This window comes from Cherax quadricarinatus, chromosome 39 (assembly GCF_038502225.1).
Source record: "Cherax quadricarinatus isolate ZL_2023a chromosome 39, ASM3850222v1, whole genome shotgun sequence".
Taxonomy (NCBI): domain Eukaryota; kingdom Metazoa; phylum Arthropoda; class Malacostraca; order Decapoda; family Parastacidae; genus Cherax; species Cherax quadricarinatus.
The window spans coordinates 5,623,380-5,646,749 of NC_091330.1; the positions used below are offsets into that span (position 1 = coordinate 5,623,380).

The window sequence follows — 23,370 nt, forward strand, 5'->3', positions numbered from 1 at the left end:
TAGGAACGTAAAGTTACGTACTCCTTCACCGAAACAGAAGCATGGTGTCCTCCCTGGATAATACGAGGACATGAAAGCATCTGTTATTTTAATGAACGTTACTACGTGCACCGCTACTAGATGATCGTGTCTATGGGAGACTAAGGGAATTTGATGACCCCTTTTCAAGGTTTGGCCTTCGGCCGTCCTCAACTATGCAAGGGATGTAAACATGCAACTATTCTTTGCACTTCTCATTGGAAATATTAGTATCGGTATCACGTGTTTGAAGATACTTCCTTAACATTGAAAAAAAAATGACATTGACAGCTGGTGTAAATCGTGGAGACAAATAGCGATAAGCTGAGAAATTGTGAAAAAAAGGCATTTTACAGAGAGGGGACTTTACGGACACATTTCGTTTGTTGACAGAAGTCTGTCCACAGGCGAAACGTCTCATATTTCCTCTCTGCAAGCTTTTTTTTTTTACTTGGTGTAAATCGAACTTACCTCAGTGTACCAACTGTTCCACGAGGAGCTGTCAGTTCTCACTTACCTGCAAGGAAAACAAGTCACTCGTTAATGCCCCTTCAGTCTGCACCTTCAGGAAACATTTCCAGGTACACTACCCAGCCACCACCTTTCAGAGTATCCCCAGGTTTAACCCTTCAGTCTACGCCTTCTGCTTATCTGTCCTTGATTAATGCATCTAGATAATGTACGATAGCTCTTAATCTAGAGAGAAGTTAATTATTCTCAGCACATATCCTCGGTGTGGATTTTCAAGACCTCGGTTTTCTGTCTTTCCCATCATCAAATATCCCAAGGTATACTCTCTTGCATGTACCTTTAGAAAGTGTCCCAGATATCCCCAAGCATACTCAAATAACTCATAGAAAAATTAAACTTAGGATGACGTTTCGGTTCGACTTATAACATTAACTAATCACACACAGAGGTCAGAAGGGAAGGGAGCCAGTATATATACGAGGAGAGCGGAGCCAGGAGAACGAGAGGAGGTAATAGTATAATAGGAGTGGTAGTAGTGGTGGAGGTACTGGGAGGTAGTGATAGTAGTAGCACAAACACAACCACCACTACCTCTACTGCTACTACTACAACCGTCTCTTCCCCCCCCCCCCTTATCGCATATACACTGGCTGCTCCCTTCCCTTCTCTCTTCCGACTAGTTTATGGTCCAAATCGAACCGAAACGGGTTACATATTTTTCGAGTCACAGTACTGTGCTTTTTAATTCTTTATTCCCAAGTATACTCAACATATAATTTTGAAACCTTGCGATTCATTCAACAGCTATTGTTTATGCCACATAAATAATTCTCGAGACACGTTAGAATTATCATTACGGAGAATTAAGATAATTTTTTTTGTTAGTGTGTAGATGTATGGAATGAAGCTTACCTTCCCTTGAAGGTGGTTGATTCACTAGCCAGGTGGTTCTGAGGGCTCCACGTGGTGCTGGAGCCCCCAGGTGGTACTGGGGGCCCCAGATGGTGTCGTTATGAACTCACTTTAAGCACTTGCGAATTTAGTAACTCACTTAAAGCACATTAACGCACTTATTGACGCACATGTTAAAGCCATCACTGCACATTTCGTCTAGTTAGGAACGCACTTAACGCACCTGTTTTCAACGCACTTTATGTTACGCTATCAGCATTCATGGGGGAGCAGTAAATCCGTAGGAGGTCATGCAGCGTCCTGGGGGTGAAAGGAAGGCAATGAATCAGGTTCAACCCAATGAATTATTATAATCGTGGGGAAAGCGCTACACCCGTAGGGATTATACAGCGCATGTAAGGGGGGAGATGGAAAGTATTTGGACTCGATTCAGGGAACCGGAGCACAGATCCAATTCCCTAGATCAAGAGCCCCTCACCAGCGTCAAGGAACCTCCCTCGAGGGGTCAACCCAATGACACGTGATGACAACTTCAGTTCTTTGGATCAAGAGTCCCTCTCCCCCCCCTCCCCTTCAGGGGGAATTTAGCATCTTTCACATATAAACATTCATTAACATTCTAATAACATTTGTACACGCGATATATTATTTCATTTTTTGTATTAACACATCGGCCGTCTCCCACCAAGGCAGGGCGGCCCGAAAAAAGAAAAACTTTCATCATTCACCGCATGACTGTGTTGCCAGAGGCGCGCTATACTACACTTATAAAACTGCAACATTAACATCTCCTCCTTCAGCGTGCAGACACTATTTCCCTTATAAACATTTGCCTAATCAGCACTTTACTCTAAAGTCATCGTTATATACACCGAGAAGTATATCTCAATGTATATACACCGAGATGTGTATACGGCGTTTATAGTTTTATTCAGAGCTAACTTGGTTTAATTAGCCTTGTTTGATCGTTGGCCAGGTTTATTATAATCATGGGGGGCGCTAAACCCGTAGGATTATACAGCGCCTGTGGGGGGGGGCTGCATAGAAGGCATTCAGGTTCAGTGCAGGGAACTAGAGTACAGATCCAATTCCCTAGATCAAGAGCCCCTCACCAGCGTCAAGGAACCTCCCTTGAGGGGACCAGGTTTCAAGCCTGTCAACTACACGAGGGCCATTAAGGTTGCATGTCGCCTGTACACAGTCAAGGATACCTATTACCAAGGGTAATACCACTTTAATACCTAAAACTCTCTCGGTGTATATACACTGAGACACAGTTCTCAATCTACCTACAGTGAGTTACACAGCTCTGTGTATATTAACCTGCTTGTCTAGGATAATGCTGCCATGAGGACCTTCCTACAGCAGCTGCGTCGTCTGACGTACTGAACACACACAGCTCTGTAAGGTTCAGCTTCGGTGATCCGAAGCTGCTGTGAACCACTCGACTCCGGTCCAGTGAACCACTGCAGAGTCTCAAGTGGTTCCAAAACCACTTGACCGAGGCGGGACCGTCACCTCCCTCTTGACACTTGTCAAGTGTAATTCAGCTTTCATATATTTATTCATTCTGGCCGCAGAATACTAAATGAGGCATTATTAATTATTATTATTATTATTATTATTATCATTATTATTATTATTATATTTAGAGATAAGCGTTTAAGGGAGAAGCGTTTAATCTGTGATAGTTATTCATCGAATGACAAATGGGAGTCAGGTTCAGTCCAAGGGACGAGAGGTCAGGTCCAATTCCTTTGATGAAGAGCCCCCTCACCGGCATTGAAGAACCTCCTTTAAAGGATTTACATTAGAATAAACTTTTATGTTACGTGAGGGAGAGAGAGAGAGAGAGAGAGAGAGAGAGAGAGAGAGAGAGAGAGAGAGAGAGAGAGAGAGAGAGAGAGAGAGAGAGAGAGAGAGAGAGAGAGAGAGATGTCAATGAGATAAAGTCAGTTGATCAAATGAAAATGCTGGCCCACACATGGTTCCAACTTCATCCTGTTCCCTACTTGTATGTCTCATAACAATAAAAATGCTTTCAAATGAGCTGATGTAGGTAACAGCTCTTAGCTTGCCAATAAAGTAAGGAATTCTTAACCTGTAAATAGCTTGTCAATAAAGTTAGGAATCCTTAACCTGTAAATAGCTTGTCAATAAAGCTAGCGATCCTTTACCTAACCTTGTCAAACCCTGTGTAAAGAGAGAGAGAGAGAAAGATTATTATTATCAGGGGGAAGCGCTAAACCCGTAGGATTATGCAGCACCTGGGGGGGATGTGGAAGGCATTCAAGCTTAATTCGGGGAACTGGAGCACAGATCCAATTCCCTAAATCAAGAGCCCCTCACCAACATCAAGGAACCTTCCGTGAGGGGAGAGAGAGAGAGAGAGAGAAATACAACATACTTGCGCTATAACCACCCATAGGTAACATACACCTAAACAAACACAGCCCACTAGCGAAAAGGCGGGTCCAGGAGCTGTGACTTGACCCCTGCAACCACAAACAGGTGACTACACACACACACACACACACACACATAGCCTACTAGCGAAGAGGGGGCCCAGGAGCTGTGACTCAACACCTGCAACTACAAATATTTGAGCAAACACAATCATTATTATTATTATCATCATCTTCATTATCATCATAACTATGATTTTTAGGTTATTATTCCACTGGCAGTACTCCCCTCCCCCCAAAAAAAAATCTAATCATTAATTAACAATAACCTCATTTAACGTAACCTAACGTAACCTAACTTGTGAACACACAGCAAGTCTTTTGTCTTTCTTGAGTTATATGAAGGCTGAGAAGTCCTGGTTATGTGAATCGGGAAATAACTTTCCAATTTCTGGAGATGGGTTGAAATTTACAGCGCAAGTTAGGTGGATATCTTTACTTAGTTCATTTCCCAGTGTATCATTATTTAGTAAGAACAGTAACAAGTCACAAAGTCAGCACGTTACGATACTCAGTAGCCGCAATAAATTGTCTCTCTGCCTCTCTCTTTCTCTCTCTGCCTCTCTCTCTCTCTCTCTCATTTCTTCTACACCATCTTCTCCCCAACTCTCTCCCCTACAATAAGACCTTATCCCTAGCTTTAATATCCCTCTTATATCTTCCAAGAATCTTCACTACTACACACTTTATATATGGAGACTTGAGAAGTGGAGTTTTTTCTGGGTAAATGGATTTGCATCCACTGCCTGCTAGGTGTCGCTAAGATTGACTTCATGCAAATCTGGGAAGCAATATGCGAAGGCTCATTTTAAAGCCCCGAATATTATATTTATGATATAGGGAAGCTCTAAAACGGTAGGGAATTACGGCCTCTTGGGGGGGGGGGAATGGGAGATAATCAGGTTTGATTCAAGGAAGAAGAGCCTCTCATTGGTACTAAGGTACTCCCCCTCTTAGGGTGTATGATGGTGTGCAGTTCTCCAGGATGTGATGCACAATAGTTGACAAACAGCTAGGTGTACCTATTTCCTGAAAGGTGAATATGGGTAGCAGGTGTAGGAAGACTTACACATACGTCTCGTTTTGCTCATTTGCTTATTTAATGCTAAGTGAAGAGAGACCTTAAGTATAAGGAGACTTGTCTATAGGCCACTTTACAGCAAGGTACCTATTGACTGCTAAGTGAATAATGGCAGCAGGAGTAAGGAGACTTGAACCTGCATACACAGTTATCGACCAAATTCAAGCTCCTGTCTCTGTCTGTCTGTCTCTCTCTGTCTCTCTCTCTCTTTCTCTCTCTCTCTCTCTCGCTCTCTCTCTTCAACTTCTATCATTCTATACTTGGTCGTTAACTCCTAATGTTAGGTATTGAAAAATTTGCCTCAACCACCTGACTCCACAACGAACAATATTTTTGCACTGCTTAACATGAGAGAAAGATATATTTTAAACTCACACTGAAAAAATATTACCTTATCCTACACTAAAAAAAATATTTCTTTATCCACACTCTGTAATATATTATAGTCTCCTTATGGCAGGAGGGATAAAAAATGGGTGGGTTATTGGGGTGGTAGGGAGGTGGGTTGAGTAGTGGGCTGAGGTGGGCATTTATGAGGTATACGAAGCAGTCTCGGTGGCGCCCAACCCACGCCTGCCAATATTACTCACAAGTGTTATATTTTGGCTTTTATGAGGTGGAGATGGGAGAGAAGGTGGGTCCAGGAGAGTAATAAAATTTACACACACACACACACACACACACACACACACACACACACACCAGGCACATCTCCTGAAGCGCACATCAACCAAATAACTGCTGCAGCGTATGGGCGCCTAGCAAACCTCAGAACAGCATTCCGACATCTTAATAAGGAATCATTCAGGACCCTGTACACCGTGTACGTTAGGCCCATATTGGAGTATGCGGCACCAGTTTGGAACCCACACCTAGCCAAGCACGTGAAGAAACTAGAGAAAGTGCAAAGGTTTGCAACAAGACTAGTCCCAGAGCTAAGAGGTATGTCCTACGAGGAGAGGTTAAGAGAAATCAACCTGACGACACTGGAGGACAGGAGAGATAGGGGGGACATGATAACGACATACAAAATACTGAGAGGAATTGACAAGGTGGACAAAGACAGGATGTTCCAGAGATTAGACACAGTAACAAGGGGACACAGTTGGAAGCTGAAGACACAGATGAATCACAGGGATGTTAGGAAGTATTTCTTCAGCCACAGAGTAGTCAGTAAGTGGAATAGTTTGGGAAGCGATGTAGTGGAGGCAGGATCCATACATAGCTTTAAGCAGAGGTATGATAAAGCTCACGGCTCAGGGAGAGTGACCTAGTAGCGATCAGTGAAGAGGCGGGGCCAGGAGCTCGGACTCGACCCCCGCAACCTCAACTAGGTGAGTACAACTAGGTCAACTAGGTGAGTACACACACACACACACACACACACACACACACACACACACACACACACACACACACACACACACACACACACACACACAAGGGAATGTCGTACGAGGAAAGGTTAAGGGAAATCGGACTGACGACACTGGAGGACAGAAGGGTCAGGGGAGACATGATAACGACATACAAGATACTGCGGGGAATAAACAAGGTGGACAGAGATAGGATGTTCCAGAGAGGGGACACAGGGACAAGGGGTCACAACTGGAAGCTGAAGACTCAGACGAGTCACAGGGACGTCAGGAAGTATTTCTTCAGTCATAGAGTTGTCAGGAAGTGGAATAGCCTAGCAAGTGAAGTAGTGGAGGCAGGAACCATACATAGTTTTAAGAAGAGGTATGATACAGCTCAGGAAGCAGAGAGAGAGAGGACCTAGTAGCGATCAGTGAAGAGGCGGGGGCCAGGAGCTGAGTCTCGACCCCTGCAATCACAATTAGGTGAGTACAATTAGGTGAGTACACACACACACATACACACACACACACACACACACAGTTTTCCAGGTAAAGGCATCAGAAAGGGCAAGTTGACCAGGTGGGGTTCTACAAGGATCGGTACTGGCACCAGTGCTCTTTCCCCTGCCTGCGTGAACGACATGCTGATGAAGCGGAACTAATGAGAAGAATAAAAACAGGAGACGAATTAGATAAGGCAGGAAAAGACGACAAGTGAACCTGGACAAACTTCATGATTAGTTTAATAAAGGATTGTTGTAATTTCACCCCAGAAATTACAAGGTAATGAAAACTGGGACTGGTAAATATTACCAAAAATTGAGCAGTATAATGCGATCCTTTATTCACAACGTTTCGCCCACACAGTGGGCTTTATCAAGTCACAAATAGATCTACCTGAGCAGAGAGTACCTGAGTATATATAGGGAGCGAAACGTAGTCAATAAAGCAGAGAGTACCTGAGTATATATAGGGAGCGAAACGTAGTCAATAAAGCAGAGTACCTGAGTGTATATAGGGAGCGAAACGTAGTCAATAAATGATCGCATTATACCGCATCTTTGTCTATTTTCCCACCGTGTCAGTATTTTATAACATTTTCTGCATCACTGAAGAAAGCGGACCTCGGGGTGAGCATAGCACTGAGTATATCTCTTAAGGTGCACATCAACGGAATAACCTCGGCAGTAAATTGATTTCAATAGCCTCACCAATGATTCATTCACATTATAACTACGACATTTGTCAGAGCAACATTTTGGAACCCCTCACCTGATAAAGCACATAAAAAAAACTCGAGAAACAACAAAGGTTTGTAATAAAACGAGACCCAGTACTATGGGCAAATAACAAATACAAATAATTTCTTTATTTTCTGCGATGTACAGGTAATGTAGTTTACATGTAATAGAATATTGTTATTAGTAACATTAATAACTTGATAGAGTGCACAGGAGTTTACTGTTTAAGAAGCGAGTGACACGAGGACACATTTGGGCAGTTTAAGATATAGATGAGTCAGAGGGGAGCCAGTATTTTTTCAGTCTCATGGTGCTCAGGAAGAGACGTATTAGTAGTATCAGAGGCAGTTTCTATACATAGTTTCAAAAATGGACATGACAGGGTCAGTGAGGTTCTAGTTTCCTAGCATGTTTTATCAGGAGAGAATTCCATATCGGTGATATATTCTCCAAGATATTTCAAAAGGCATGTCGTATTCAATGCTCTGGATAATTCTTTGTTAAGATTCCTGAAAGCTAATCTTAGATTAACTAAATCGCCCCTGCAACCACAAATATATTAGTGTAGATAATTGAGTGCAAAGAGGCGCGTACATGTTGGTGATATAAACACAATGTTTAACGTCACTGTGTTCGCCTCTATGTGTATGGGTGGCTTGAGTATTTCGTGATCATTGCCTTCCCTGACCAGCCGGGTTGTGGCTCGTACGTCAGTTTGCGTGCGGCCAGCAGTAACAGCTGGTTGATCAGACCCTGATCCACCACGAAACCTGGTCTCTGACCGGGCCAGGGGGCGCTGACCCCCGAAACCCTCTCCAGGTGTACTCTAGGTATTCCTCACTTCATCACCCACTGTCCTTCTCACCCCCTGCTCTTACCGGTACCCCTCCCAACACCTCGCTTCTTCCCTCTTCCTCTTCCTCTCCACACCAAACAAGGCTGCCAATACGGTATGGTACGATATTTTCCCCCCTGCCCCCTGCATTTTTCGTGCTTGTCAGAAATACCGTACCGTAATTTCCTAATTTCGGTACTGTACTGAGTACGGCACAGTACCGTTCTTCCAGCCTCTTCTTCCACCACTCCCAACCTCACCGTCCATCCCCACCTCACCATTTCTCTTCCCCGTAATCTTCCTCCCCCTTCCTCATCTCCCTCACCATCGTAATTATGAACCCTGGGACGCCACCCTCATTGAAGTCCCTCTACCGCGGGTGCCAATTCCCAAGACACAACAGGAATGTGGCTCCCTAACTGGCACTCTCGAGTTTCCAGTGCCATTTTTCGTCCTTTATCGTGACGCGACGCATATTGGAAGGCGGTACGACCTTTCTACCTGCGTGGGGAGGGGAGTGGGGGGTAGAGGAGAGAAGGCAGAGGGGAGATGAATCTGGGGTGATTTGAATGGACAGAATCTCGGCATGGGTTGAGGGGAGTGAGATAAGAGGGCAGAAAAGGATACGAGAGAGAGAGAGAGAGAGAGAGAGAGAGAGAGAGAGAGAGAGAGAGAGAGAGAGAGAGAGAGAGAGACAGACAGACAGACAGAGAGACAGAGAGAGAATATAAGAGAATATCCCTCATACCCCAGAAGGATATCTAAACGATGTTTTCGGGGATCCACCGCGATCCACCCGGCCGTAAGGGCGTTGATTCCCTCCAGCCACACTCCCTCCAGGGTCAACACATCGGCAGCTGGGTCATAGACCAGGCCTCCCGGTGGATCCAGGTACCTCAATCCAGTGGTAATGGCATCTATGTCTCCCCGTGGTTTTAATTGGTCGATATATGGACTTATTAATTACAATCGTTAACGTGAAGCCGCTCTCGTTACTCCCTCCTTCACTGTCAATAGTCCCTGTGGTGATTTTGGTAAGTCTGGATCTCCGCTTAATTAAGACGTGAGGTACTAGGCCAGCGCTACCTGTGTCAAGTTCAGCAAGTACCTGGCTACCTAGTTTATGTTGTGGTCTTCACGGAGAAGGGATTAAGAGCTCTTTAGTAAATACATTTATTTAGGTACAGGTACACATATGTATAATTATCATACCTAGTAACATGTGTAAATTACTTAGGATAACTTCAAAAAGGCTCAAAGTTACTTATTTCCTTTGAGATTCTTTATTTCCAATGGGGCGCCTTTGCTTGTTATACGAGCGCTTCCTGCGCTACCTGTGTGATTTGGTATTCCTGTGTAATTTGGTGACCTTGTGTCATTTGGTGTTCCAGTGTCATTTGGTATTCCAGTGCCATTTAGTATCCCTGTGTCATTTGATGTTCCAGTGTCATTTGGTATTCCAGTGCCATTTGGTATCCCTGTGTCATTTGGTATCCCTGTGTCATCCGGTGTTGTCATTCAGACTGTTCTCCTGGACCGTTTGCTCGACGTGTCTGTGGTGAGGGAGGCTGGCTGCTTCTCTCTCTCTCTCTCTTCCTCCTGGGGCGGTGTCTGAGTTAAGCCAATTCCTGCTGATGATCTTGGATAATTTCTTGCGGCATGATTTTTGTTCATGTTTCAAGAATAAAGGATTATATTGATGGATCAAAGAGAGAGAGAGAGAGAGAGAGAGAGATAGAGGAGAGTTCGCTTTGCCGTGACTGCCAACGAGGGTTCGTATAGTGCACAGTTGCCAAGCAGTGCGCAGTTACTGAGCAGTTCACAGTTACTCCGCTGCTTCTTTGTGCTCACTACTGAGCTAATTATTTTTGTAGTTAATTTTACTTGCATTAAGAGATCTTCATTTTCAATGGTCAATACAGTGTGTATTATAAACATTATTTTCTACGTCAAATCATTAAACAATTTCCCGTTTCTCGCATCACCACCAGAGTTCACTATATTTTCCTGTTATAGACAGAGTTCAAACTTTTGGGCCACTTGCTTTATTAGAGGAATTTAAATCTATTGTTCCATTTACGCAGCTGAAGGTAAACAAGTGTGGAAGTTTCTCATGTGTGAAAATTTAATGTCCGACCCAGAGTTTTTATTGCATATATATATATATATATATATATATATATATATATATATATATATATATATATATATATATATATATATGTGTGTATGTGTGTGTGTGTGTGTGTGTGTGTGTGTGTGTGTGTGTGTGTTACTTTCTTTGTGTGATTGGAGAAAGGGGGGAAGGGGTGGGAAGGTTGGGAATGGGGAAGAGGGATGGAACGGGGCGGAGAGGAAGAGGAGGTCGGTGGAAAGGGACGGGATGTGGGTGGAAAGGTGGTGGACAGTTGATGATATTACAGTTGTAGTTTAAGGTAAGAAAAGAAGGAAGAAAAAGAGAGGAGAAAGAGCGGGAATAAGAACGTCATTAATTGAAATGCTGGGAGGGAGGCAGGTAAGTAAAAGGAAGGAGTGACAGACTGCAAGAGAGAGAAAGAGAGAAAGAGAGAGAATGAATGACTAAAATCAGTTAATCAAACACTGAGAATGGAATAGAGTTGTGGAATTATACACAAATGTAAAATAAATAAAAATTAATAAAGTATAAAATATTTAGTCATAATAGCATAGATCATAATCCGATTGGTCATTATTATTATTTTATTATTAATTAATTAATTAATATTATTCCCCCCTTTTTTTTCTCTTTCGAAATGAGTATGGCGATTTCCATACCTACATTATGTATATATGTATGAGTATGCTTACGAAAGCCAGAGTATTCACCGAGTTGTGTATACGTTGGCTGGCATACATTGATCCTGACCCTCTCATAACAACTTTGGAATATGTGTATGGTGTTTGAGTGCACGTGTGTGCCTGCGTGAATATCAAACTCAATTGTTCCTGGAATTCTAAATACAACTCTACGTAACACCTCGCCGCCCATCGGGGATTCGCAGCCACGCTATTAGATTACCAATCTGCTAGCTGGCACATCGTACCAACCATAGGCTTAGTAGTAATAGTCAGGCTTATGGCTATGGGTTTCGTACCATGATACTCTTTATATTATTACTACTATTAAATTTAAGGGCAACTGCTAACCCAGTAGGGGTTAGAAAACGTTTGGGAAATGGTAGGGTAACCGAGATTGATGTAGAGAAGAGGAGAGAAGTTACATTTGCTTGTATAGAGACCATTTCGCTAGCATCAAGGCTTCCTCCTTGTTGGGACTGATCATGTCATCTGTCTGCTAACACAAGGTGGCCGCGCCAGAGTGGGTGTTTATGGTTACCCTATCGATTGTCCAACGTTATTCCAGTGAATATGGAACTGGCTTGTTAATTTACCGCCTACAGGACTAGGGAATCTAAATACGAATATCAAGTACATCTTGTAAGATACTGGTATACGAGTGATGGTGGTTTGGTTGTTAGGAAAGATACACGTATCCTGGACGTTAAATGGTTAAGCATCCAATGGCCTGTGGGAGATAGATTTTATGCTCCAATGAAAAAGTATAAGATTGTTACTTAGTTGTGAGCAAAGATAGTGTTGTATGAGTCTTGGAACACCCTTAAAGATTGCCTTTACTCTATGACGGGAGACCCGGAAGTGTGAGAACCTTTCTCAGCTCTGGTGTCTCCTGGCTGGACGTAGCATGTAACTGTTACTCCCATTTTATGGCAAGGCCGTGATATAAATTTATATCTATAACAATAGGGCCGTGCATTTACATTTATGATTTCATTGTGTTAGCTCTACACACACACACACACATACACACACACACACACACACACACACACACACACACACACACACACACACACACACACACACACACACACACACATACCACTGCATGATTCCTTTCACTGCAACCACCACATCAAGCTCTCACAGTAATTACCAACAACGCAGGATTTAGTAGCAGCATCCCAGCGGAGGCACCAACGATGTGTGTGTGTGTGTGTAGCACTTCTCCATTCTCACAGCAAGGCGACCCTCACGCCATTCTCACTGGCACTAGAAGCCCGGGAAATTCATTTATGGCACTCTCTGGCACCGAGGTCACGACACTTGAGTCCCGCGTTACTGTTCTTGCCCCGACCACACAGGAATGGATAGGAGTAATATCACATATCTGAGCACCTTCAGAAAACAGCATCTTGCTCTCCGGGTCAGCTCTCTCCTGCAAAATTATAATTATTATTATTATTATTATTATTATTATTATTATTATTAGTAGTAGTAGTAGTAGTAGTAGCAGTAGTAGTAATGCAAAAATTTGATGCTTATATTATTATTATTATTATCATAATCACGAGGAAGCGCTAAACCGTAGGGGGATGGATCATACAAAGCCTGGGAAAATAGAAAGGAAATAGGAATTTTATCGAGGTATCCCTTTGAAGGGATTCTCCTGTTAAGCAGTCCGTCCGTCGTCTTCAAACGTCATCCCTAAAATATTTCTCTGTTGAAGTCACCTTAAAGAAGGTTCCTGGAAACCGCCGAGAAGCTCTTGATCCAGGTAATTTGATCAACCTGGCCCTCTCAGAGACTTTGAATCGAACCTTAACGTTTTTCATCCCTTTCCCTTAGGTGCTTTGTAATCCTTACAGGTTTAGCGCTTCTTAAGCTGTTCGTTTTTGACTCGGCAAGAAATGCTCGCTATATTTTACCTTTTTATAAAGTTCCCGTAAGAACATAAGAAAGGAGGAACACTGCAGCAGGCCTACTGGCCCATGCTAGGCAAGTTCTACCTTTCTGAAGAATAAGACACATGTGCAGTTGTTGGGTGTCTTTATTGATGAAATGTTTCGCCTACACAGTAGACTTCTTCAGTCAAATACAGAGGCAGCAGGTGTAGTAGTGAATTAAAGATGATGTAATCAGTCCATCAACCTTGGAGATATGAGGTGGTCAGTCCCTCAGGGTTAAGTTTGACTAGTACCTGAGGTATTGAAGCAAATTCTTAGGAAGCTTTGGAAAAAGGTTGTAGAAATAGGTGGGTGGAAATGGTCATGATAAATAACTTGCTTTCTATGTGCCAGTAGGCCTGCTGCAGTGTTCCTCCGTTAATCTTTCAGCTGCCTTTCACCGTGTTCCTACTCGCTGGCAACTTAACAATGGTCAGATAACAGCCGAAATCTCGTATAGTGAAATATCATTCGTTTTGGACTGTTTTGAATTATTTCAGTCGAGGTATTATTGCTCTTATTGCGCAAAGTAGATATAAGGTTCTCGGGGCTCGGTTGGTAGCGTTCTCACCTAATACGCTGAGGGACCGGGGATCGCTCCCCGGCAGGGGAGAAATGTTGCTTATGTTTCCTTACACCTACTGTCCCTGTTCACCAAGCAGTTAGTAGGTACCCCGGTGTTAGTGACTGGTGGATATAAGACAGTCAATCCCTGATAATGCACTGACCTGACTGTGTTAACCTGAATGGCTGACCATTCGGGTTAAAAATCCGAACAAACCCTTATGACGCCCCGACTGTAGTGAATTATCCAGGGTTGATGATATTCGTAACTAAATTCTTAATCATTTTCTTCTTGGTCATCGTCTTCTGCTTCTTCTTCTTCGTCTTCTTCCTTGACTTATTTTAGTAATCAAATTTGTTACCGCTGAAGGTAACGAGGACATTTTCTGTGACGTTAAAAGAGACGTTTTCTATTACAGATCAAGAATATGAAGACTTCGAACTAGCGCCTCTCAGGTACCGACCAGAGGGACTCGACCAGCTGTGTGAGGCAACCAGGTTCACTAAGGAGGAGCTACAGTTTATGTAAGATGTAGAGTTATGGTTATTGTTATTGTAATTGTTAGTGTTGCTATTATTATTGTTGTTGCTATTATTGTTATTGTTGCTATTTTTATTGTTATTGTTGATATTATTGCTATTATTATTGTTGTTATTATTGCTATTATTATTGCTATTATTATTGCTATTATTATTATTATTATTATTATTATTATTATTTTATTGTTGCTATTATTATTATTATTTATTATTGTTGTTGCTGTTATTATTATTATTATTATTATTATTATTATTATTATTATTATTATTATTATTATTATTATTATTATTATACGTTACTAATGACGGGGGACAAAACTAGACGTTTCACTCCGATAGCCATCATTAACGGATCAAAATGCTTAGTTTATATTTCCATTTTGGAGGTTAGTTGAATATATTTTAGACTTTGCTAGGTTATTGTGCTCTTCATATACATCCTGTGGACGGTAGTGGCTAGTTTATTGAGCATCCCATATACATTAAATGGACGTTAACGCAAGTACATATTGATATACAATAAGACCTAACAGGCCCCGAGAGGTATAATCATTAACAGAAGTATATATGACAATTTATGTCATACTTGTTACCAGCAAATTTAGGACACTTGCCCAGTATGTCTATTAACTTATTTTCCCTAATAAGATAGCTTGACATATAACAGATAATTGTGCTGTCTCAATAAGTGGAGAAGAAAGCACATAGTTTTCAAGAGAGTGACACAATGCTGACCACATATTTTGCAGTTAATTTCAACAGCATCTTTGTACGTGTGATAAACTGCCAGAGGAACTTGTAACGAAGCCTAAGCTTGGCTAGTACAACATCAGTCTGGTTGCATTGCAAGTTGTTCCTTAGACATGCTACGGTTGAGACACTTATGCAGCATATGGGAATCTTTATTCAGGAAACGTTTCGCCACACAGTGGCTTCATCAGTCCATTACAAAGAGGAAGGCGTAAGGACTGATGAAGCCACTGTGTGGCGAAACGTTTCCTGAATAAAGATTCCCATATGCTGCATAAGTGTCTCAATCTTCAACTTGTCGGTTTTTCAAACCATTCATCACAGACATGCTACGTTCATTTTATCATAGTTATAAACACACTCAGGCTTCTAGCTGTATTCCTATGATATTCAAATACATTATTTACTTCTCTCCTAGTACTCTTTCCGATGCTTGACACAAACATAACATCGTTATTTTCTCCCTTTTAATTTAAAGTACTTTCTATGTCCAACTTATCAGTATTATTATTTAAGATATATTTTCTTATTAATGTTCTCGTCAGGTATCGAGGGTTCAAGCAAGAGTGTCCGACGGGTGTCATCTCCGAAGAGACCTTCAAGGAGATCTACGGCAAATTCTTTCCCTTGGGAGGCCAGCCCGACGACGGATCAGGAAGAAGTAAGCTCCTTGCACTCGTCTCCCAAGACGCTTGTATGTCACGGATTTCCTGGACATGTCCTCGTGTTAGAGATGAAGTTTATTTGGTATATTTTGAGAAGATATTGCATTTCGCTTAAGATATATGCAAACATACATATTTATACACACATACATATATCCGCTATCCACACAGACTGTCTGTGTGCACACCCACTCTCATCCACACCTACTGTCATGTACAATCACTGTCATGCACAATCACTGTCAACACGGGCTCTTTCATGTACGTTCATTACAGACACCAACTCTCTCACAGACTCTGCCATGTACGCCCACTACGTGTTTGGGACGATGGACCAGGACGGGTCTGGGTCCATCACCTTCGGGGACTTCATCATGGGATTGTCGGTGCTACTGAAGGGGACGCTGCAGGAGAGAATAAACTGGATTTTCAAGTAAGCATCAGTTACCCCTTCAATGATCACTTCTCTTCAGTTACCCCTCCAATGATCACTTCTTTTCAGTTACCCCTCCAATGATCACATCTCTTCAGCTGCATATTCAATGGTCACTTCTCTTCAGTTAACCCTCCAATGGTCACTTCTCTTCAGTTACCCCTTCAATAGTCACTTTTCTTCAGTTATCCCTTCAATGGTCACTTCTCTTCAGTTATCCCTTCAATGGTCACTTCTCTTCAGTTATCCCTTCAATGGTCACTTCTCTTCAGTTAATCCTCCAATGGTCACTTCTCTTCAGTTATCCCTTCAATGGTCACTTCTCTTCAGTTATCCCTTCAATGGACACTTCTTTTTCCTACTTAGTTATTTACATCGTTATTTGTCTTTTAACTAGTATACTTTTAACATTTCTTATGTGTTTAACTTCTCCCTCACGTGTGGAACCATCAACAAATAAATCTAGTTTGACACCACAGGATATACAAACTGAGAAGTGTATTTCTGTCACTGTATATACACCGAGAGTTTATTTTAATCCCTATTTTTAGGGATTAAAGTATTCTTATCTGGTGACCCTCGTGTTGCATACAGGGTTTAAACCCCTTTAACAAGGGTTAATCAGATAACGAGTGTTAACGAGTGTTTAAGACAGGTGTGATACCAGAGGGTTTATCAGTTAGATATGATACCAAGTGGTTAACGAGCATTTAATTTAGGCGTGATACCATGGAGATTCATCAGCATGTAAATCATGTATGATACCAAGCGGTTAACGAGTGTTTAAGGCAGGTATGATACCCGAGGATTTATCAACAGGTTAGTCAGGAATCATACGAAGCAGCTCTTCATCAACGGCAGACATTAGTACCAACATCATACGTGGATTAACTTTTTAAAGATGATTCAGTCAGGATAGATTTGTATATCAATGGTATTCAATGCCGACGCGATGATGAATTGGACATATATGCAACATCTGGGTATCTTTACTTCTAGACGTTTCGCCCTTTAGTGTTTTTATCAGTACAATACATAGACATAATGTGACCACTAGAAATATTTACAGCAGACAGTGGAAGATGAGATAATGAGTCCCTCGGCCTAGGAGCAGGTGATGAGTACCGTAGTCTTGAAGACTACTGTACTCATCACCTGCGTGGTTCTGTTCATGTCTTACATCAATAAAAGGCTGTATAATGCTGTATTTATTACTCTCTTACTAAAGTATTTTCTCTATTGCGTGAATCAGCTACTACATTTTCCCCTTATGGAATAACTGTTTCCTTCCTGAGAGGCTGAGTTACGTCCGTGTTGACCTGGTTTCCTTCCTCCCGCAGTCTCTACGACATCAACAACGATGGCTACATCACCAAGGAGGAACTCATTGACATCGTGACGTCTATCTATGATCTCATGGGAGAGCCAGGCAACCATGGTATCGATGACGGCACTGCCATTGACCATGTAGACAAGGTCTTCGAGGTAGGCAAGTGTACGTACACTGGTACACACAGGTGAAGGAACACACACACACACATACACAGGAACTGAGACCTCTCTTTTACTGTCTCCATTCATTTTAATATTCACCTATCCCCTTCCCTTTTTTTTCTACCCCCATTCCCCTCCCACTTCCCACTCTTTCCTACCGACAAGTAACACCACATTCTTACCTTCACCTACTTCTTCCACTTACTCTTACATTCCCCATCAGCATTCATACGATCTTACACTCCCATCCATCAGTACCCAGGATATTCTTCAACACATGTCTAACGTCTTGGGTGTATTATTATACTCAAGTACAGATAAAAATACAGTATTTACTCATATATACTTTGCTAGTCAGTAATACAATCAGTGTTTGTTCCTACCATATGTACAGATAATGCTATATGGGCATTATGAGTGTGTATACATGTGTATATATGCACTAATTATTCTGTATATATTTGTGTACTCATCTGATTCAATTTGTATATAAATGAATATATGCGTGTAAGAAATTAATATACATTAATTTTCAGATCAATCCTACCCAACTTATCTCGGATCAGTTTATATTTAGTGGGATTTACTTAGTACAGGTGAAGTAGAGACAGGTTAGGTTCAGGTTGGATGTCCCCAGACTAGAGTAAATATAAATTTTTAGGAGCATAATGTAGTTTTAAAATGCCGACAGACTATTGAATAAATGAATCTGCGTTATTCCCACACTGGTGAATTTTTAAATATATAACATAGGCCAAATTTCTCTCCAACATACCCACCCCCCACACCCATTTTTCTCTTTTCTATAACGATGGAGATTATTTTCATACAAATACTATACCCCCTGTGTATGGTATGGCTGAATAAGTGGCTATTTTAATCAAATACCTATGAAAGGATATGGAAATATAGGAGAATGTAGAAGACGAGATAGAGGATACAGTCTGTAACTGCAGAAGTGTTCCACCTATCCTGCAGTTGCGACCCTCTGATGATTCAGAAGGTCGCAACAAAACTGGTATAGAATCTACGGGATCTTAAATTACTACAGAAACTTAAATTACTTTAACCCAAGTAAAGAGAGACCATGATTATGAACTTTACAATATCTAAAGTAGTTAATAACGTAAATATTATTATTATTATTATTATTATTATTATTATTATTATTATTATTATTATAATAATGATAATTATTATTATTATTATTATTATTATTATTATTATTATTAATTCTATTATTATTATGTTTACATAGGGATACTTTGCCCTAGGAACAGAAAGTAATCAGGTCTTATTCTCTTTCTCTTTCGGTCTTTTTCCAGAAATTGGACTTGAATAAGGACGGAGTGGTCACTATGGACGAATTCATGGAGTACTGCTCAAAGGTGATACATAGTAATTGTGTGTGGTGTAGTGAAGTGTGAAGTGTGGTGTGATGTGTGTCGTGAAAGTTGTGTGGTGTATCGTGTGGTGATGTATAGGGTGATGGCGCCGGTTGTGCGTGTACATAGGCATGCACGTCTTGTTTACCATAGTATGCGTCCCAGTTGCCTATGGATGGTATTGTTCCTTCTTTGTAACACCTGATCTCCAAGGATTTTATACCATGATTATTCATTGGTCACTCCTCCACTTGGGTAAACACTTCGTGTGGGTCCATGCATTCGTTATGTTAGGTTAGGTTATCCTCTCTCCCCGTCCAAGGAAGATACCCCTTGGTATCTTCCTTGGACCGGTTAGATATGGAAGATATTCCATACTAACCTCAGGTAGACACCTCTACATCCTCCCATGCATCTTCCCTCTCACGAAACTGCTGTACCTACTGAACCCATTGTGTAATGTTTGATGATATCCTCATCACCCTACTAAAGTCTCCCAACTCAGGCCGACACATTTCATTACTTGATGCACGAAACCCATCCTTTGTGATGGAATATACCAGGAAAACCTATTCTGTGTGATGAAATATGATAGGGAGCAACCCATCCTGGGTGACGGAGTATGACAGAGAAACAACTAGCTTTTTTCCCCACACTTTCTGTCATAGGGAGTAGAGTAACAGCTGTTGGAAGTGCATTTCGTGGAGCTCTAATGCCGTGTGGGTCATTCATATACAAGAACTGATGAAGGCTTGATCCTCCGTCCACGAATCACGGCCTGGTCACGGACACTTGCTATAGAGGATGAGCAATGACTGGTCAAATGGTGGGGCGGCGATTGCTGAACGGAGGATCAAGCCTTCACTGCTCATGAATGACTCCCTCGGGTTTAGTACAGCATAAAGAACAACACTCCCTTTGAAGGAATCTGATCTTCCTAAGACTTCCTTAGAGGGATTCTGGTATTCCTAGCACTTCCTTTGATGGAATCTGTTCTTCCTAAGACTTTGAAGGAATTGTTCGTACCATATGGTATCTGGAGCAATGGAACCTTTTCTAAGGCTTCATTAGTTGGTTAGGTTTCAATACTATCAACTACATGGTGTTCATCAAGCTTCACTGAACCTCTTCACTACAACACCAGCCATGCCAGTGCTTGTGTGTCCATGCCTGTGCTAGTGTGCCCATGCCTGTGCTAGTGTGCCCATGTCTGTGCTAGTGTGCCCATGTCTGTGCTAGTGTGCCCATGTCTGTGCTAGTGTGCCCATGTCTGTGCTAGTGTGGCCATGTCTGTGCTAGTGTGGCCATGTCTGTGCTAGTGTGGCCATGTCTGTGCTAGTGTGGCCATGTCTGTGCTAGTGTGCCCATGCCTGTGCTAGTGTGGCCATGTCTGTGCTAGTGTGCCCATGTCTGTGCTAGTGTGCCCATGTCTGTGCTAGTGTGCCCATGTCTGTGCTAGTGTGCCCATGTCTGTGCTAGTGTGCCCATGTCTGTGCTAGTGTGCCCATGTCTGTGCTAGTGTGGCCACTGAGACCCCAAACGCAGATAGTTCACGAAATAAGTTTTCGTGTATTAATTTGGTTTCTTTTTACTGATTCAGACTTTGAAACTCAAAAAAACAATTATCAAAATCTAAAATAAAAGATTGGTTTATTGAGTTTCAAGCTTATCGACTACACGAGACTCATTAAGGCTGCACGTAACCTGTTCACCACCAGCCGAGGATATCTTAATAACTTAAATAGGAATTAAAACATACAGCATCAATACACAGAAATACACATCTTTGGGTGTATTTACCCTTGCCTAGAAATTATCTTGTGAAAACTGCATTTGTGTATTTTTAATGTTTATTATAAATAGCAATAGTTGCGTTAATGTAATTGTTACTTTATAGTTAGTGATAATTACACAAACTAGAATCTTCTTGCACCTTGTTTTTTCATTTTCTGAAAAGAAAATTAGATATTTCGGTCTGTTTTGGACCTTTATCAAGTAGCAGTTATATCACTGCCCAAAATGGCTCGAAACGTTGACCAGTTTCGGTTTAGAATTTTGGATTAGTTGTGAATTATTCCAGTCAGAGGTATTAATTGAAATAGTGATTCAGTTCACAGATTACTGTTTACGTATTGCATTTTCTATGTGAGAAGAGTAACTATTATTTTTTCTTGCAGAACGAGAAAGTCATTCAGTCGATGAACATCTTTAATGAGATTTAGTAGAGCGTCTCCAGAGCTGCGACGTCATCCAGTGTTTACCTCCGTCATCAGTTGTTGGTGACGCGACGTTCAGACGTCATCATCATTCAGAACGACGCTTGGCCACGAAAGACGTACCAAGAAGCCTACTGTCTACTACAACACGATCAAGACCGTATCCTCGTAGATTGTGTCGCGATCCTGTTTATACTTTTTTAAGGATGGGGTGAACATTGTAGCTTCTGTACTCTAGTGGATGCGTACCAGCTGAACCGGTGCTCATATAACAAAAGCCCTGTAACAGGTTACAGGTTTTAGCTCCGCGACCTGTTCAGTCTGGAGGCTGTTAAAGCCGACAGGTCCACAGTCCTGTTCTGCAATGTTCAAGCCGACAAACTGAAAAATCGGCAAAAGTTTAAGGAGGCTAATTGACAAACTGGCGAATACTGAATCCTCTGCGTGATCGAGGATTGCGTAGCTTCACTCATAACTCCTTAAAATGCTCAGTTCTGTGGTTAATTTACCGTGGAAGTTTATTCTTGTTCATTAGTTTGCCCTCGTCGACAGTTCCTCAAGTCGATGAGTGTCAAGATACTTGAATGTAGAAATCATAAGGATCTCATGAGTGTCGAATCATGAAGCCGCCTTCTGTCAGGTTCCTCTGGTAATGAAGCCAGTCGGTGTTATCTTCCGTGATTTTTGCAAAGACAATGAGTATCAACATGAGTTGATATACAGGCCGATGCGTGACAGAATCCTCGGAAGACGGGAGATAACTGCTCTCCTCTCACGGGAAACAAAATATTAGGCAACAATCGATGCAAAACATCAACAAGATGCTGGAATCTGACAGTTAAATAGAGTGACTGCAATGATCGGATATCTAACGAATGATTGGAATGATCAGGTATTTAAGAATAAGGAAAAATATATGTAAACTAAGACGGCTTGAGTATATTTTTAGATCCATGATAAAGGATGTTCATCAGAACTGGCAGAATATAAAATTGTTGTGATTTTTTTTTAATTCAAATTAAATTTTCTATAGGTTGTGAATAAGTCCAGAGGTTCATTAATGTTACAAATTGACAAGAAATGGTAAGTGAAAATCTTTAGAGCAGTGTTTGCCACTTTCATTTTTAGCTAAAACCCTCCATGTTGTAAATTTACTAGGAATGGTAATAATGGTGAATAAAACGTAATTTTGGAAACGCAAAATTTAGAATAATTCACGAGGGGCCGTATTGCCAGGGTGGGAAACACTGATGGGTAAATAACATCACAACACTCTTGCTTAGTTTACTGGATTAAAGTCTGTTAAGCAGTGATCGAGGTAGTATACCACATGGAAGGGATATTTTAATCCCTAAAATAGCGATTATATTCAACTCTTAGAGCACCGAGATTTATACACCTTTCGGTGAATACACCTCTTGAGGTACCTTATACTCCCCTTGAGGTACCCTATACCCTAGAGGAATCCTATCCCCTTGAGAAACTCTATACCCTTGAAGCTTCCTTTCAGGAATAAACTCTGGCAGTCAGAGCGGTTGGACACAACATAATCGGGTTATCCCACTTGTCTTACTGACTTCTCAAAACGACTCACTGAGACGAAACATGCAGGAATACATTCATAGCTTCGTACATATTAAACCTGAAGATGTCTATTGTTACACTGTGATAGGTGAATTTATGTACTTTATATATATATAATCGGTTGAGATATACTCCCGAGTATGGAGTATGTTAAGATAATAATATACTACATGGGAATTAAAAAATAGAAGCTGGGTCTGTCCGTAAGTTGACTTTTTTTGTCAAATTCATCTTTTTTGTATTCTAAAGCTCCACTATCTATTTAAGACGGTTTACAACAACACTCCCACATGATTTTCTGTTTTGCACGGTCGTATCCAAGCCCTTTTATATATATATATATATATATATATATATATATATATATATATATATATATATATATATATATATATATAAAATGTGTGTGTATGTGTGTGTGTATGTGTGTGTGTATGTGTGTGTGTATGTGTGTGTGTGTGTGTGTGTGTGTGTGTGTGTGTGTGTGTGTGTGTGTGTGTCCTCACCTAGTTGTATGCACCTAGCTGAGGTTGTAGGGGTCGATTCACAGCTCCTGACCCCGCCTCTTCACTGGTCGCTACTAGGTCACTCT

The 23,370-nt window shown here is 41.4% G+C and overlaps 1 protein-coding gene and 1 long non-coding RNA gene across 5 annotated transcripts in view; one reads left to right on the plus strand and one right to left on the minus strand.

Annotated features, from left to right (window-relative positions):
• LOC138853761 (uncharacterized) overlaps window positions 1-2,855 on the minus strand; it is a 103,752-nt gene extending 100,897 nt beyond the window's left edge. For 2 of the 3 annotated variants that reach the window (XR_011392913.1, XR_011392910.1), the window contains exons 1-2: window positions 2,725-2,855; window positions 1,402-1,701 (exon numbers count right to left, since the gene is read on the minus strand). This is a non-coding gene — a long non-coding RNA (uncharacterized lncRNA). Of the gene's footprint in view, window positions 1-489; window positions 536-1,401; window positions 1,702-2,724 lie in introns of all 3 variants that reach the window. The other variant, XR_011392911.1, reaches the window with a different exon arrangement.
• Window positions 1-23,121, plus strand: part of LOC128696295 (A-type potassium channel modulatory protein KCNIP1) — a 285,448-nt gene extending 262,327 nt beyond the window's left edge. For both annotated transcript variants that reach the window (XM_070092301.1, XM_070092302.1), the window contains exons 4-9: window positions 14,131-14,236; window positions 15,547-15,662; window positions 15,961-16,099; window positions 17,440-17,584; window positions 18,919-18,981; window positions 21,156-23,121. In XM_070092301.1, coding sequence (XP_069948402.1) covers window positions 14,131-14,236; window positions 15,547-15,662; window positions 15,961-16,099; window positions 17,440-17,584; window positions 18,919-18,981; window positions 21,156-21,200 — 614 coding nt within the window. In that variant the 3' untranslated portion in view covers window positions 21,201-23,121. The remainder of the gene's footprint in view (window positions 1-14,130; window positions 14,237-15,546; window positions 15,663-15,960; window positions 16,100-17,439; window positions 17,585-18,918; window positions 18,982-21,155) is intronic.
• The last annotated feature ends 249 nt before the right edge of the window (window positions 23,122-23,370 follow it).